The sequence below is a fragment of the Mesoplodon mirus genome (genome assembly GCF_964341445.2).
Source record: "Mesoplodon mirus genome assembly, chromosome: 6".
Classification (NCBI taxonomy): Eukaryota; Metazoa; Chordata; class Mammalia; order Artiodactyla; family Ziphiidae; genus Mesoplodon; species Mesoplodon mirus.
In genome coordinates, this window is record NC_138982.1 from 57,641,137 (window position 1) to 57,655,288 (window position 14,152).

The window sequence follows — 14,152 nt, forward strand, 5'->3', positions numbered from 1 at the left end:
CAGAAAGCACAGCACAGTGTGATGGTGACAAGCTATGAGCCACAGCTACCAAGGAGCCTTCAAATCCACGTGAGAGCAAATAACTGTCTATTGATAAAATAAATGTTTTACAAATATATATGGTGCTATTTTCCAAAAGTTTGTAGATGCTTCTAATTCATCTACAAATTCTTGAACTGTAGAAGCCTTTATCATTATGACCGTTCAACCAGGGCACTCTAAAAATACAATGGCTATCATGGGTAGGGAAGGAGGGCTGTAAACCTTGTGGTCTTAAGAAGTTCTTTAGGCTGGAAAAAAGGTTGGGACCAATGGTGTGTTGAACCTTTAAGAAGATTTTCAACAAGCAGTGATGAAAGAAAAAGATTTTTCCCTTAATCAACAGTTACCCAAGAAGTGCAACTGAAATACGGTCTTTTCAAAGCACCTTTAATCCATTGATGCTTCACCATAAACCTGTTCTTGCCTTTCTCTAGCAGCTTGGAGGCAAGCCGTGTGTCCTACCCAGCCCAGATTTTCTCCAGTCCTGTGAGTATCTGCCTGGGCTTGACAACAGTGGATGGCCCAGCAACTCTTTCTTTGTATCAGGAAACACTCAGACATAATTGAAAAAAGGCAACTGAATGAGTAGCTTGCTAAAGCGATGAAAGGAAAAGGCACACAATCTGAAAAAAATAAAGCCCCCAGAGGATTCCTTTCAAAATCTGTAGTTACCTTCCTCCTAATTCTCAGAGACCCCTAGTGGGCCTTTGCATTACAGCCTGCAAGGCTGCAAAGAGGCCACACAGTGGCATTTATCACCTCAGAAGGGGCTTTCTAGCCTCTGATTAGGATTCCCTTTCAGAAAATCTCTAACTGGTTCGGTGTGGAGGCAGCAGGTGACCTTGCGCCTTTTGGCAACGTGACAGAAGACTCAGGAACACCACACGGACGCTTAAAGGCATGAGGACCAGGAAACGCCATACCTGGTGCCAATGTCATTCCGAGCAGCCAGCCTGAATGTGTACCCCATTGCCGGACACAGCTTTGTCAATTTGCAGTGTTTTGGGCTCCCAAAGAAGCACTGTCTGAAACCACTGTTTCTTTTCCCCTAAAACAGTGAAACAATGCAAAGAAGTTTAAAAAAACATAAGAGAATGAAGGAGTATTTTGAACAACGGTTTAATTTCCTAGTTTGGATGAAGAAAACCAAGAGAAGGAAAGTGCTCCACAATGAAATGCCATCCCTAACACAAAGGCACTACAGAAAGTTGTGTTACTGAGAGGGATAATGCATGGTCCTTGTGGTATTTTGTCAACAAAATAAAAAAGGCCCTTTCAGGCACAAGGCAGTGCTCAAGTTAAGGATCACAATTTCTCAGATCTTCTTCCTTACTTGGTCAAACTGCCTGATCTGACTCATAGGAGGAGTGAGTCTGCAGCCTCACAGGATTGCTAACTCTGGAGCTGCACAGCCACCCCCAGATGGCCCAGCACCTGAGGACCAGTCTACGCAGCTCTGCAAGCCACAGAAAGTCCTCCCTGGTCTTCTCTCTCCTCTCTCGCCTTGTGGCAGCCCCCAAGCCCACACGTGTACATTCTGGCTAGTGAGCTGTTTGTCTACTCATCCCTAAATACTGGGCGCATGCCTTTGACTCATCTTGTCCACATCTGGTCTCCTCAAGGCAGTGCTTTGGACAATCTGGGAGTTCTGTCAAGGCTTGCAGAGTTGAACTGAATGTCTGACAAGCACTTCATCTATACGTATTACAGCCATTCTTAAGTTTCTTATGAGGCTGGAAACATATTTTTAATGCCTTCCTAGCCTTACATGATGCTTCAAATTCCTCGAAGGAAAAAGAAAACACTCCAGTGGGTTCTCTTAATACAAGTAAGAAAACAAAAACAAAAACATAACTTAACTATGCTGTGCCATGCTCAGAGGCATGGAATACTCACATCGGCAGTTTTCTAGAATATATCATACCCATAATCCACAGTATTTTATCTATGTTTATGCAAAAGAAAACCACATGCTAACACTGGATGAATTAGCATTTTAATCAGACAGCCAGGTCCAGGACTTTCAGGAATGTTTGAAATTCTCAATTTATTACATAAAAAACAAAGAAAGCACATTTTTCTCCTAAGCAAATTTAAGCATTTCCTTCCTTAAAGCAGGTCTCCAAATGCTTTCTACTGAAAGAAACATTCCAGGTGAAGTCTAGTTAAAAAATAAATATACAACTAGCTGGAAGTATCAGTAGGTTGAACAGATTAAAAACCACCATGCCACATTCATCCTCAAACTCTTCCCAACTCTCCCCTCACAAGCAAGGTGGTACCCTTTTTCCAAGGAAGGGAGTAGAAGCCCTAACAGTCCTTAAGATCCGAAGTTCATTTTATCAAGGATTCAAAGTACATTCAGGTGCAACTACGGAAAATGGGGAGTGGGGTGGGGAGGCAGTCAAACATAATGTCTTTCACCGGCTACTTGAGCAAAGTCACCCCGTGACTCGCAAATCACGCCCTTATGCTTACTTTAACCTTAAGTGTTAAGGTTGCTGCAGACAATTTATTCACAGAAAACCCGTTTATGCATACATTTGCATAATTACATCCAGTGTCTGATTACACTCTATGCGCCGCACGCCCTGGTATGTTCTGTATCCATTTCAGGCAGTAGCGTGATCTACCTTCTTTCCTCCTCTATGTCTGAGCTCAGAGTAAACAGTGCAAGAAAGGCACATCCTGCTGCCACGGAAGCCTCATCCCTTCCAAACCCAATGTTGGCTCCCCTTCAATGCCTCATTTTTCCTATTTCTTTGTTTGGTCTCCTTTGCCCATTTCTCGTGCTCAGAACTACAGCCAGTAAATAAAAGCAGTCTGTTCCTTACTAGGTTGATCTGCTTTACTTCGGTGAAAACCAGGCTGTGGTTTAAATGAGAAAAAAAGAGAGGGGAGGCATCAATGATGGAAACTAGACTTTTATTTTAAGAGGCCAGAGCACTGGGGCTCACTAAAGAATGGGGACAGAGGCATTCGGTGACCTTCAAGATGTTTTCCTATATTGCTAACATTAAAAAAATTTTTTTTTCTACTTCAGTATCAAGAACAATTACTAAATGAACTCCAACTTGCTTAGATAAATCATGCCAAATTTTCCATCTTAATACCTTCCAAGATATACAACTATGTGCATGGACCTCAGGAACACAGAGAATGACCCAGAGTTGTTGGAACTTCAGAATCAAGTTTTAGAAACAGCATTTGTAGAATCTGAAGGGGGTAAGAGTACAACTATTTCACAGAGTTAAAAAAGTAAAGCTTATTGGTGAATTTTTAGAAGTCACTGAGTATAAAACAAAAAAAGGGGGGTGGGAGTAGGTTAACAAAATATTTCGGACATGAGAAGCTTCTGAATAAAAGAAAATACTCGTGGATGACATGGAGTTTAATATAAAAGGGATATCTGAGAAGAAAGAAATTAATATTCAGAAGAGTCACTGCAGTGCAGAGGTAATCTACGGCTGAGAGGTTAGCAGGTGAAGATGGCGAACGCCAGTGTGGGATGGCTCCCGCGTCCCCCTGCTCGCCCGTGAAAGCCCAGGCCAGGCTCTCAAATGGCTTTAGTCTTAGGCCTTAGAGTAAGTACACGTTCAAAGGTACAGGCGATGTGAAGAATCTGTTTGTAAACCAGGCGTGATCCCAGGTTGCAGATAGCATTTATAAATAAAATATTACACAGCTCTTCTTGTTGACAGAAATGGATAGGGTTAAAAAAAAAAAGATAATGCTTTAGAAGGCTAAAAGATTGAGAGAAACGGACAGGAGTGATAATGTGAATGTTTATCTTTATTTATCAGAAATTAAATATGTCCAAGCCACTACTGTCTGAAGTTTCACAAATGGTAAATCACAACTTCCATGTTTGATAGGGAGAGTGGCTCCAAATGATTTTGAGATATTATAATTTATGGCATGTTCCCTCTTTTAATAAAATCTAATTTAAAGTACACAGGATTACCAAGACATAACCGCTTTACTTGGAAGGACAACTTACTTTTTAATAATTTAAAGTTAGCTTCATGCAAAATCTCCTACTAAAACATGGTCCTAATGGAAATGCATAATCTCTCGACACTTTGTAGGGCTATTGTCATCAATAATCTGGTCAAACACAGGCAGCAGGGACACCTGTGGCCAAGGCCTTGTCCTGGTCAGCTACTGCTGCTAGGCTACTTGTGGGGTGTTACATAGAGGGGGGTTCCAAAGGTCTAGGAGTTGGCTGGTCTCCAAGATCTGAGGTATGGATGCCCAGTAGCACCCTGACTCTGCATCTTGGGGGATGACGGACGTGCAGCATGGGAGCAATCAGGATCAGAACCTCCCTAAGATGAGCACTTGAATTCCTGTTCTCCCGGGGAAGCAACAAAAACTTCACCCCAACTAGAGAAAGAGGTGAGAGGAGGCTGGAAGCCCACACCCTTGATCATCCTGGAGCAGACCTAGCCACTGGACTACTGACCTCATTGGACATAAAGCCCCAGCGTGTTCTGGACTAACTTGCTACTGCCAGTGTCCACAAGCCCAAAAGGGCAGATTTTCAGGGTTCCCCCACTTGTTTCCATTTCATAGTCTTGGGCATGCCCAAATGATTTTTTCTACCACACACACTGGGTTCATTCAAGGACAAGATTAATCTTTACTAGAATGTGAAGAAATCTTGGAATACAAACCAACTGCTTGTTAACAGAGCTCAAGGTGCTCACTTTGGCAGGGAGTGAGGCATTAGAAACCCAGCTGCCTCCTTTTTCAGCGGAGCTCCTCTTCTCACTCAAATGAATTCACAGTTCTCGCTAATCTGCCATCATCCTGCACCTAGACCTAGCCTGAGAGCACACATTCACCACCCTGGGCGCTGAGACAAATGGAACTGTTTTCCGCCCAGGCTCCAGGGTGCTTGTCCTCCGATTCTGGTTAAAAGTGCTCGATTTGCCAGCAGCTGAATCATGTACCGAGCGTATATCAGATTAGTCCTGCCCCAGTCCTGAGGTCCCCTGCTTTGCCTCTATCACCTCTCTTACCATTGAACAAAAATACACTGCATATTGTCTACATCCTAGACCCCACTGGGTCAGCTTAATCTCCATCCCTCCAGGCAGCCCGCTCCCTGATGCCACTGCAACTCTATTTACCACAGAGTTCACCGGGCCTAGTCTGCATGTCTCATTTATCTGATCCTTGGTGAACAAGTGCTTCTTTTCAGTCCTAGATTCACACAGTGAAGAAGGGCACCACCTTCGGGGGCGAGTCGCAGCCTTACCACAGTCAGAAAGCTACATACTCCACCCACATCTGTCCCTGCTCCATCCTCATCCTCACTCCCTTTGCAGAAGGGTCATACATTTGGTTACCACTCCTAATAATAATCAGAGTCCGGATGTTCTTTTAGGTCCTACAAAGTTCCTGCTACACTCTGAAGAATGTCAACTTTTTGCCAGACTGTGAAAGGACCCAACCTTAGAAAGGCAGGAGTGAGAGAAGGAAGCATGGGGGAGTGTGTAAAATGTAACCCATGTGGCTACACAGCAGACAGTGACTCACCCTTGGAAACATTTTTCAAGATGAGTTAATATTAACTTCAGGGACAAAGATCTTCTCAAACATTATTTCACTCTTTAAAATGAAATTTGGGGAATAAATGATAAGTAAAAGGTTTAAAATACTTTAAGGAATATATTCTCTATTTTCTCATTTTATCTTCTGCCCTTTTACTACCTACTTGAGTATTTTTCTTTCTAATCTAGTTTAAAATTTTAAATTAGCTCTTAAATAAGATTATAAATATATTATCCCCTCAAAAAAGGGGGGAGGGAGCACTTTGCTGACCTCCTGTGAGTCGCCCAAAGGAAGAGGACACATGTAGTACAACAATGAGGCAGAGACATTAATTGGCAGGAAAGCAGTTTTTCTCATGGGTTCCCTTTCCTTATCACTGAGGGAACAGGCAGTAATCTCTCCCATCTGTTTAGTGAGAAGGGCCGGGTTTGTGCACCGCTGAGTCACACCCCGTTGGCTAGCGAGCCGCGCTGGCCACAGGGTCTGAGTCCCATCCTACCACTGCATCTCTGGGGCACATCTGTCTTCCTTCCCCTCTTCCCAGAACACTCAGAGGAGAGCAGGGGTAGGAAAAGAGTTACGCTGTACTTTCACAGTCCATGCCCTTGCATATAAGTCTTAGGGCATAGTACCTAAAACACTGTATGTGCTACACAAAGATAAAGGGGAAAAGATGAATGGACTAGGAGAGTCAAGAGAACCTTTTATGTCACATGGTGACAATTTTAAACACGTCCAAACATTCTTTGATTCTCCATCCAGTGAGGAGGAAAGCCTATGACCCTTTCCCTTGAATGTGCACGGGCTCGTGACTCTCTTGTAACTGACAGATGGAGTGGAAATGAAGTTGTGTGACTACCAAGGAGAGGTCGAAAAGATGACGAAGTTTCTGTCTTTTCCCTGGAATGCTCACTTTTGCAATTCTGACTCCCCTAAGGCTGCCATGCTCTGAGGGAGCCTGAGACGAGGTCCCACCGCAGCCAGCAGTGACCACTAGATTTGTGAGTGAGGACCCCACCAGAAGGTTCCAGCTCCCAGCCAATGAGCCCTCCCAGCTGAACCGCCAGAAATTGTGGAACACAGGCTAGCTACTCCTCCAGTGCCCTGTCCAAATTCCCAGCCCAGAATCCATGAGATAAGAAAGTGACTGTTTTAAGGCATTAAGTTTTGAGGTAATTTGTTATGCAATGTTACAGTCATCTATTTTGATGTCCACAGATGTCTATAATATGAAGTTTTTCAGTAAACTTTTATAAATTCCTCCTGTACTATAAATAGCCAGGAGGTAAGGGAGCAGAAGTGTGCTTGCTCGTACTCAAAACTAATGTTTAAAGTATGCCGGGATAAAGGCTTCTATTTTCTACATGCACTTAGCACATGCTTTTTTCCCTCAAAGTGTCCAACAAAGTAAGGCCTCTCTGAATAGATCTTAAAAATTATTTCTGTAGAAGCTAAAAATGTAACAAGATTCCTATAAGATCAACCAAAATTGTTAATCAATGGCAATGCAGTTACTTCATTTTACAGAGTGACATTTTAGAGAATTAAAAATTTTAATAATGCTATTCCCAAAGTTGTAGAGAACCCTGGGAATATTTTTAAATACAGACATGCAAAAGTCTTTGGGCAGTTCAGGTACCACATAGCCTAAAGCCTCAGGAGTGAGCAAATTAAATAACCTTTCAAAGGACTGTCGCATATAATCGTGTTTCTACCTCTGTTTGGTATCTGTTTATGACACATAATGGAATAAAGTTCTAGTGGATAAATCAATTTACAGATAGGTCTGCCTATTTGAAAAATGGAATCTAAGTATATAAAAAGTATTTATTTCATAACATGCCAACTAATTTTTAAAGTTAAAATGTTTAAAAGTAGTTGTTAATTTGTAAAACTATGTAACTGAAAACAAACAAAAATATTTTTTTCAAATCTGTTTTCCTTCTTTATAAACTTAGTATCTTCATAACATTGTCCTCACCACTTGGGAAGATGAATCCTTAAAATGGGTTTGTTTCCTGCTAAGGAACTTAACACATCTGTGGCCAATTCTATACATACAACTCACGCATACTCCAACTAATTCAGGCCACAGTATTTTCTTGCCAGGAGTAATTCTGTAGACTGAGGTTGCTGTGGTTTCTCTGGCTGACATTTCCAATTCCCCTGGACTGCACTAACAATCTTGGAAGCTGGTATTTCCAGCATTGGTACTACGAGATGAAGTTGGCTGATATTTTCAATTGCCTTCAGATTAATAGATTGGAAGAGATCCTTCCGGCTCCTCTTCCTGGCACAAGAAAATGAGAATGGCCAACACCAGGGTGCCCTGGGGTCATGTGGCTTGTACTCTTCCTGATGTTTTCTTGATCTACTGACCTCCTTCTCTTACAGGTTCTTTCACAGCCATGCCTGTTGCCTTCCCAAGCTGCTCTTACCATGTTTGATAACTGCCTGCTAAATAAATAACATGCATTTGGTTGTCAGGTGTCATGTGCTCATGGCCCATGGCTGCTGGATCCAGACATGGGCTGAGTGATTCTGGGCTGGGCACTCCCTGTAACAGCATAGTTCAACCTGTCAGAAACATCAACGATAAATCAAATAAAAAATAAGGCTGCACTGGCCAACTGAACTACTACCAGGTTCGAAGGTTTAGTCTGTTAGTACATCTACATTTAGAAGTTGTACCAGCATTGGCCGACCCTAGGTAACATCAAATATAAATGTTGGCTTGAGATATAAAAGCATGTATGGGTTCAGCATAGCCACATATAAGAAGGGGTTCATAACAGGGAGGTGGGGCCACCCCACATCTGGGTGGATTCCAAAGTTCTTTGCACCAAACCTCACTCTCCCCTCAGTGATGCCTCTTTCATTTAACTGACCACTCTGGCACAGAGGAATTCTCAAAGGTAAGAAAAGGGGGTAGCGTAGTTTGTGGCTGCATATTACTAAATAAATACTGCATGCATTTTATCCCCTGGCACACTAGTTTTTTATATTAGTGGGAGAGGCTTGGCTATCTGAAATAGCCAAGGATGTTCCTCTGGTTTAAAACAAACAAACACAATGTTCTTATATATCTCTCCAAATACGGAGGCTCACCTGATGTCGAGTGCTCTGATAGGATCAATGTATTGAGACTATCCCGGTGAAGGGAAGGGGGTGATTTTAGAGCAGGCTGCCTCTACAAGGGATGAACCAAGGGACGGATGGGCTCAGTTCACCCACCTAGCCAAGGCCCAAGGCGGCCATCCTCTAGCTGGCAACCAACAAGCAGGACAAATGAGTTGATAAATTAGGCGCCAAGGACCAAGATGCGCATACGTAATATAGCCTCAGCTGGAAGCTCCCCACAAAGTCTGCTGCCCTAATACATGATAACCCCCTCCTGTACACGTGACAAATGGTAAAGAGCATGGAGAATCTGCTTCCGGTGTACAGATGTCTGGGGTCCCTAAATGAGAGGGCTCCTTTTAACTCAGCTCTGTCTTTGATACCTATGGACTTCTCTGAGTTATTAAATCCTTCCTTGCCTAGTTTCCTTCCATAGGGGATATAGTGGAGGAAGCTGTTCCCTGGGACCTCAGAAACCACCCTTTGACGTGGAGGTGGTAAAGATCTGGGATGTGGCAAAACACTGTCATTCTGCCAGGTCACTGATTTGGCCCTTACATAAAATATGGTTTTTGATGGACAAATGACAAACGAACCTGGGACCCCACTCTCCCATCTCCAAGAGGGCACTCCCCGAGAATGGGCAAAGAGCTTGTGGGCCTGGGCAAGTGGCACCTTCCCCTGACTTTCAGCCAGGCATCGGCGATGGGCTGGGGAGTAGGCACTGGCCTTCCCAGTCTTCTCCACTGAACAACAGGCTATGCAGCCTCAGGCAGCAGGGCTCCTCAGAGACAGCGTCAGCTGCACTCTCGGCGAGGCTCTCCTTGTCCGCTCTGTGAGGCCAGTAAGTCACTCTGCTTGCCAATGCTACGGTTCTTCCAAGAAGGGCTGTCTAACCAGAAAAGCCCCGTGCAAATTCACTCGTCCAAGAAGCCTTTTGAAAGATTATCAATATAACTAACGCCTAAGTTAAACAGGAATCTGATTAATAAAGCAGGAACCAAGCACCTCCTACGGAGCCAGCTCTTTCTCTTTATGAGCTAGGTTGGCTGCTCTGGAACTAGATGCCCATAAAGCGACAGTCTGGGGTCTGCCGCCTAATCTAGGTTTCTGCAGTGGAGCTGCTGAACCCGGGTCAGGCTGCCTAATGGTTCCCCATGGGCTTCTGGGCTCTACCTGCTGCCGGCCTTTTCTGTTCGAGTTCAGAGTATACTCCCCTTGATTTCTGCAGTATTTATGTCATTCTCGGTCTGCTGTGTTCTACAGTTGTGTTCACTCATTAGTCACCAGGAAAGCCAAATGTGACATTCCTTTTTGGGCTAGCTGAGTCACATGTGAGGGAGAGTCTCGGGAACTCCACTAGTCACATTCCCACAAAGCTATTTTTCTGGTTCTTTCGTATATTCCCAACATGTCATGTCTGGAAGCAAAGCTAATGGCAAATTAGCATCTATATATAGCACTAACATCCATCTTTATTTAGTTCAAACCAGAGCTATTAACCTCAGGGCTCCCGCATAAGTTCCTGACAGAAAAATGTCATATTCCTTTCATACACTCCTTCTGTAATTGTTGACTTTTCCTATCCCCCATCTTAACATCAATGTGCTTAGGTGGTCTGAAATACTCATTACACAGAATCTGTCATTGTCCAAGTTATCTCATTCAATTTTAACCTACCTGTGAGATAACAGACGCTATTTTTCAAGTGGAGAAGCTGAGACTTGGGGGTTAAATGATTTGTTTGACTAGTTAGAGACAAAGCAGAAACAATCCAGTTCTCTTTGGGTGAACACCATGTCACTGAACACGTAAGCATGAATCCACGCCATGTGTTCACAGTGAGATCTTAGGAGACCTGCGTTTGTGCTGAGGAACTAGCTGCTAATAGCACCAGTTAGCATTTCTGTAGAACACGCGTTAAAACAATATCTAAGAGTAGAACTCACACTACCACTTATCTGAGTCACCCCAACAAAGGGACGTGGCCAGGAAAGGCCACACCTTTCCAAGTTATGAAAATTGATCTGTTTCAGGAGAAAACTGAAACTGATGGCTATAGCTGAAAAGCCAGTGACACCTGTGTGTTCCATTTTTAGTTGCTCATTACCATCTCGTAGTCACAGTTACTTACTGCAGTGATGGAAAAGTTAAGGGAGTGGCTAGGCACAATTACTCATGGAGAAAAGTAGGCATCCAGCCCCCTTGAAGAACTATTAGTGAGTAATTCCCAAGTGAAGTCTGTGAACAGTGATGTGACATTACTGACAATGAATTTAGGAGAGAGGGTATATTAGCTTCCCCCCCGTGCTTCACAGTTCTGTTTTCTGTTCCCCATTAGGGCCACACCTGCCTTCAGAGACCAGCAGGCGGTTAGCTCTTGATTTAAAGGTGGCTTTTCCCAAGGTCAACTCAGCACAGCATCCCCAGTTGTAGGAGAAATAAAGGCCAGGTACTCACTGGCCTCTCTGCTTCTGCTCTTTCATTCATGAAGTTCTTTTTCTAGAAACTTGACAGTAGGACTTGAGGCCCTGTGCTCCTAGTTTACTAACACCTTCAGAATTTTACACTAATTATTTTATTGGAATGGTGATTAAAAATTTGAGCAAAAGAGGGACTGTCCTGGTGGTCCAGTGGTAAAGAACCTGCCTTTCAATGAAGGGGACGCAGGTTCGATCCCTGGTCGGGGAACTAAGATCCCGCATGCCACAGGGTGACTAAGACCGCGCGCCACAACTACTGAGCCTGCGCCTCAACTACAGAAAGCAAACCTGCACGCTACAACTAAAGAGAAGCCTGTGTGCCACAACAAAGAGCCTGCGTGCCCAATGAAGATCCCGCGTACCACAACTAAGACCTGACGCAGCCAAAAAAATAATAATAATAAATGTTTAAAACAAAATTGAGCAAAAGAATAAATTCTGGGAACTCTAGCCAGGGCTGATATAATAAAAATATGGGATGAGACATTCGTGGTGGCATGTATGTAGATGGGGTCACCTCACCCCAAGCTATGATTCTCAGACCAGGAGCCACAGCAGGAATGGGGCGCGGTGAGACTCCTGAACAAAAGCTTCTTCGAGACTGAACAATACCTGCTTCCCTCTCAGGCGGGGATCTGCTCCTTTGTGCACCCACCCACCTTTCTGCCCTTTAAGCTTGTTTCTACAGCCCCCTGGGTGCCATAGAGGCCATGGCTGGGAGAGGCGAGCTCTGGCTGCGGAGAGGAACTCCAGCTGAACACCCCTCCTGTTCTCCTGCCCCACCATACTCCACCAGGGCACGGTCTGGAAAGAGACTTGTACCAGGTGCACCTGGCTCAGACACCACCAGCAGAAGGTTTTGGAGGGAGAGCCAGAGCCTCACGTGCTCTCACTTCCTGCAGGTCAGGTGTTGTTCTCTGTTTGTACATTTGATTTTCCTCCTTGAAGAACATTAAGCCACAGGACATAAAAGGATTCCTGTGTTGGCAAAAGGCCTATAGTCAATTACCCTGGAATTTCCAGGAAAGCTCACCAGAGCTGACACCAGCAGGCATTCAAAGGTGGGAGGGAATATAAAGAGGAAAGGGGAAGATAGAAGAATTAGGATGGAAGTGAGGGCAAGATGGAAGGAGAGCAAGGACGGGAAAGGCAGGAGAAGGCCCAAAATAAACAACTTCACATTCTGTGGTCACTCGTCCATAGTGGGTCCTACTGAGTACAAACGATCATCAGACAGAGCTTCTCCATTTCATGTGAGGCTATAGCAAGTTTCCTCCCAGCATCATGCCAGGACACTTTCAAGTCCAATGCAAAGGTAAGGTGGCCAACAACTGAGTCACCATTACCATTTCCTGCAGCACCTGGGTTTTTCTTGAGGTTTCCCACTGACCTTACTTAACTTATGAAGCCATGGTCCAAGACAGAGAAGCAGCAAAAAACACTGGACACACACACACACACACACACACACACACACACACACACACACTCACTCACTCACTCACTCACTCACTCACTCACTCACTCACTCACTCACCAGTGCTCTGAGAAGATATGGAGAGGATAAAAGCTCCTCTTTACTGGGTAAACTCTATCTCGATATAAAACAAGGGCCATAGGGGGTGGTTTCACTTTCCAATCAAGCCGCCTTAAAATGAAATCCACCTAATCTGTAAAATATACTGGTTAAGTCTGAGATTTCACCAATCTGTACATAGGAACTACTCACAAAGATCCTAAGAACAATAGATCATTGTCTTTGGTAACTTGGAACTCTAGCTGTTCAGATGCAACCCAGATGGGAAAATATGCTTCTGCAAAAAGTGATAAAGAGCCCCCTTTCCACATCAAAATTTCGTCATGAGAATTTCATCCGTTTTCATTTTACATTTGGTTAAAATCTTTTTCCCACACTTGACAAGTGGCTTTTTGCCTAAGCCTGTGTTCTGAATCTTTCAGTGCCCCTAAATTTAAGTCACAAAGACTAGTTAACTTGCATTACTCTTCAAAGTCAACATTTCCTGTTCTTAAAATCCTTAGTCTGTTTGCTTGATCACAGAAAGAGAATAAAACACAGGTAAATGAATGAACGGAATTAAGATATACAAGAATAGTATCATTGCTTTTTAGTAACATAAGATTTCTGCATCCCGTGTTCCTGCCTGAGATTCTGTGCAGTGTTAGTGAGGCCAGGAAAGCACTGGGTCACCATTCAGCAGAGAGTGGCCTAGAGTGTAAGAAGACTTCACCACGGATACCATCCAAGGCCTCTGGTGACAGAAACAGCAAAGGGGGCACCCCCTTCTAGTATGGGCTAACCAGTAGGGTGCTCGCAGGTGGGTGAGACCTCCAGGTGCTGTCGTCTCCCCTGCCCTGCTCCCACAGAGAAACAAACTAGGCTTCCCAGGCTGCAGTGTGGTTTACCTTATGGAAACCATCTATGCAGGCTGGCCCTGGGCAGTCAAGATAACAAAGAAGTCAATTCTTGGTCAGAAACTAGGGTCTCCAAAATAGGTAAGATCCTATCTTTTCTTTCAGTAGCATTTCTTGCAAATAAGTCAAGTAAATATATTTTAATGTACAATTCACTACACTTCAGTTCATCTTCATTTTCCACAGTCAATCACTATTGGTTTCAATTTTTCTCTACTTACATTATTTTTTCCATGTGTTTAGCATATCTTCAAAAAAAGAATAAAATGGCATTTGTTCAGCAATTTCATTTTTAAAAGGTGTTTTAGATGGATGAACATAAAAATATGATTACCTCATCCCATTCTAAAAGGTAGTTGGTGATTTTTGAACCGTTGTCAATTGGTGCCTAAAAATATAAATAAATAAAATGAGATTAGAGAAAGTTGTTCACAGTCAAAAGTTATGAGCTCTCCACTTGGTTCAGATACAATGTCCATGCTAGTACTGTACTCTCCCTGCAGGGGGATAACCCT

At 43.7% G+C, this 14,152-nt stretch overlaps 1 protein-coding gene across 3 annotated transcripts in view; it reads right to left on the reverse strand.

Moving 5' to 3' along the window:
* FNDC3B (fibronectin type III domain containing 3B) overlaps positions 1-14,152 on the reverse strand; it is a 359,867-nt gene that overhangs the window by 61,098 nt on the left and 284,617 nt on the right. For all 3 annotated transcript variants that reach the window (XM_082624742.1, XM_082624743.1, XM_082624744.1), the window contains exons 11-12: positions 13,972-14,025; positions 966-1,090 (exon numbers count right to left, since the gene is read on the reverse strand). In XM_082624742.1, coding sequence (XP_082480868.1) covers positions 966-1,090; positions 13,972-14,025 — 179 coding nt within the window. The remainder of the gene's footprint in view (positions 1-965; positions 1,091-13,971; positions 14,026-14,152) is intronic.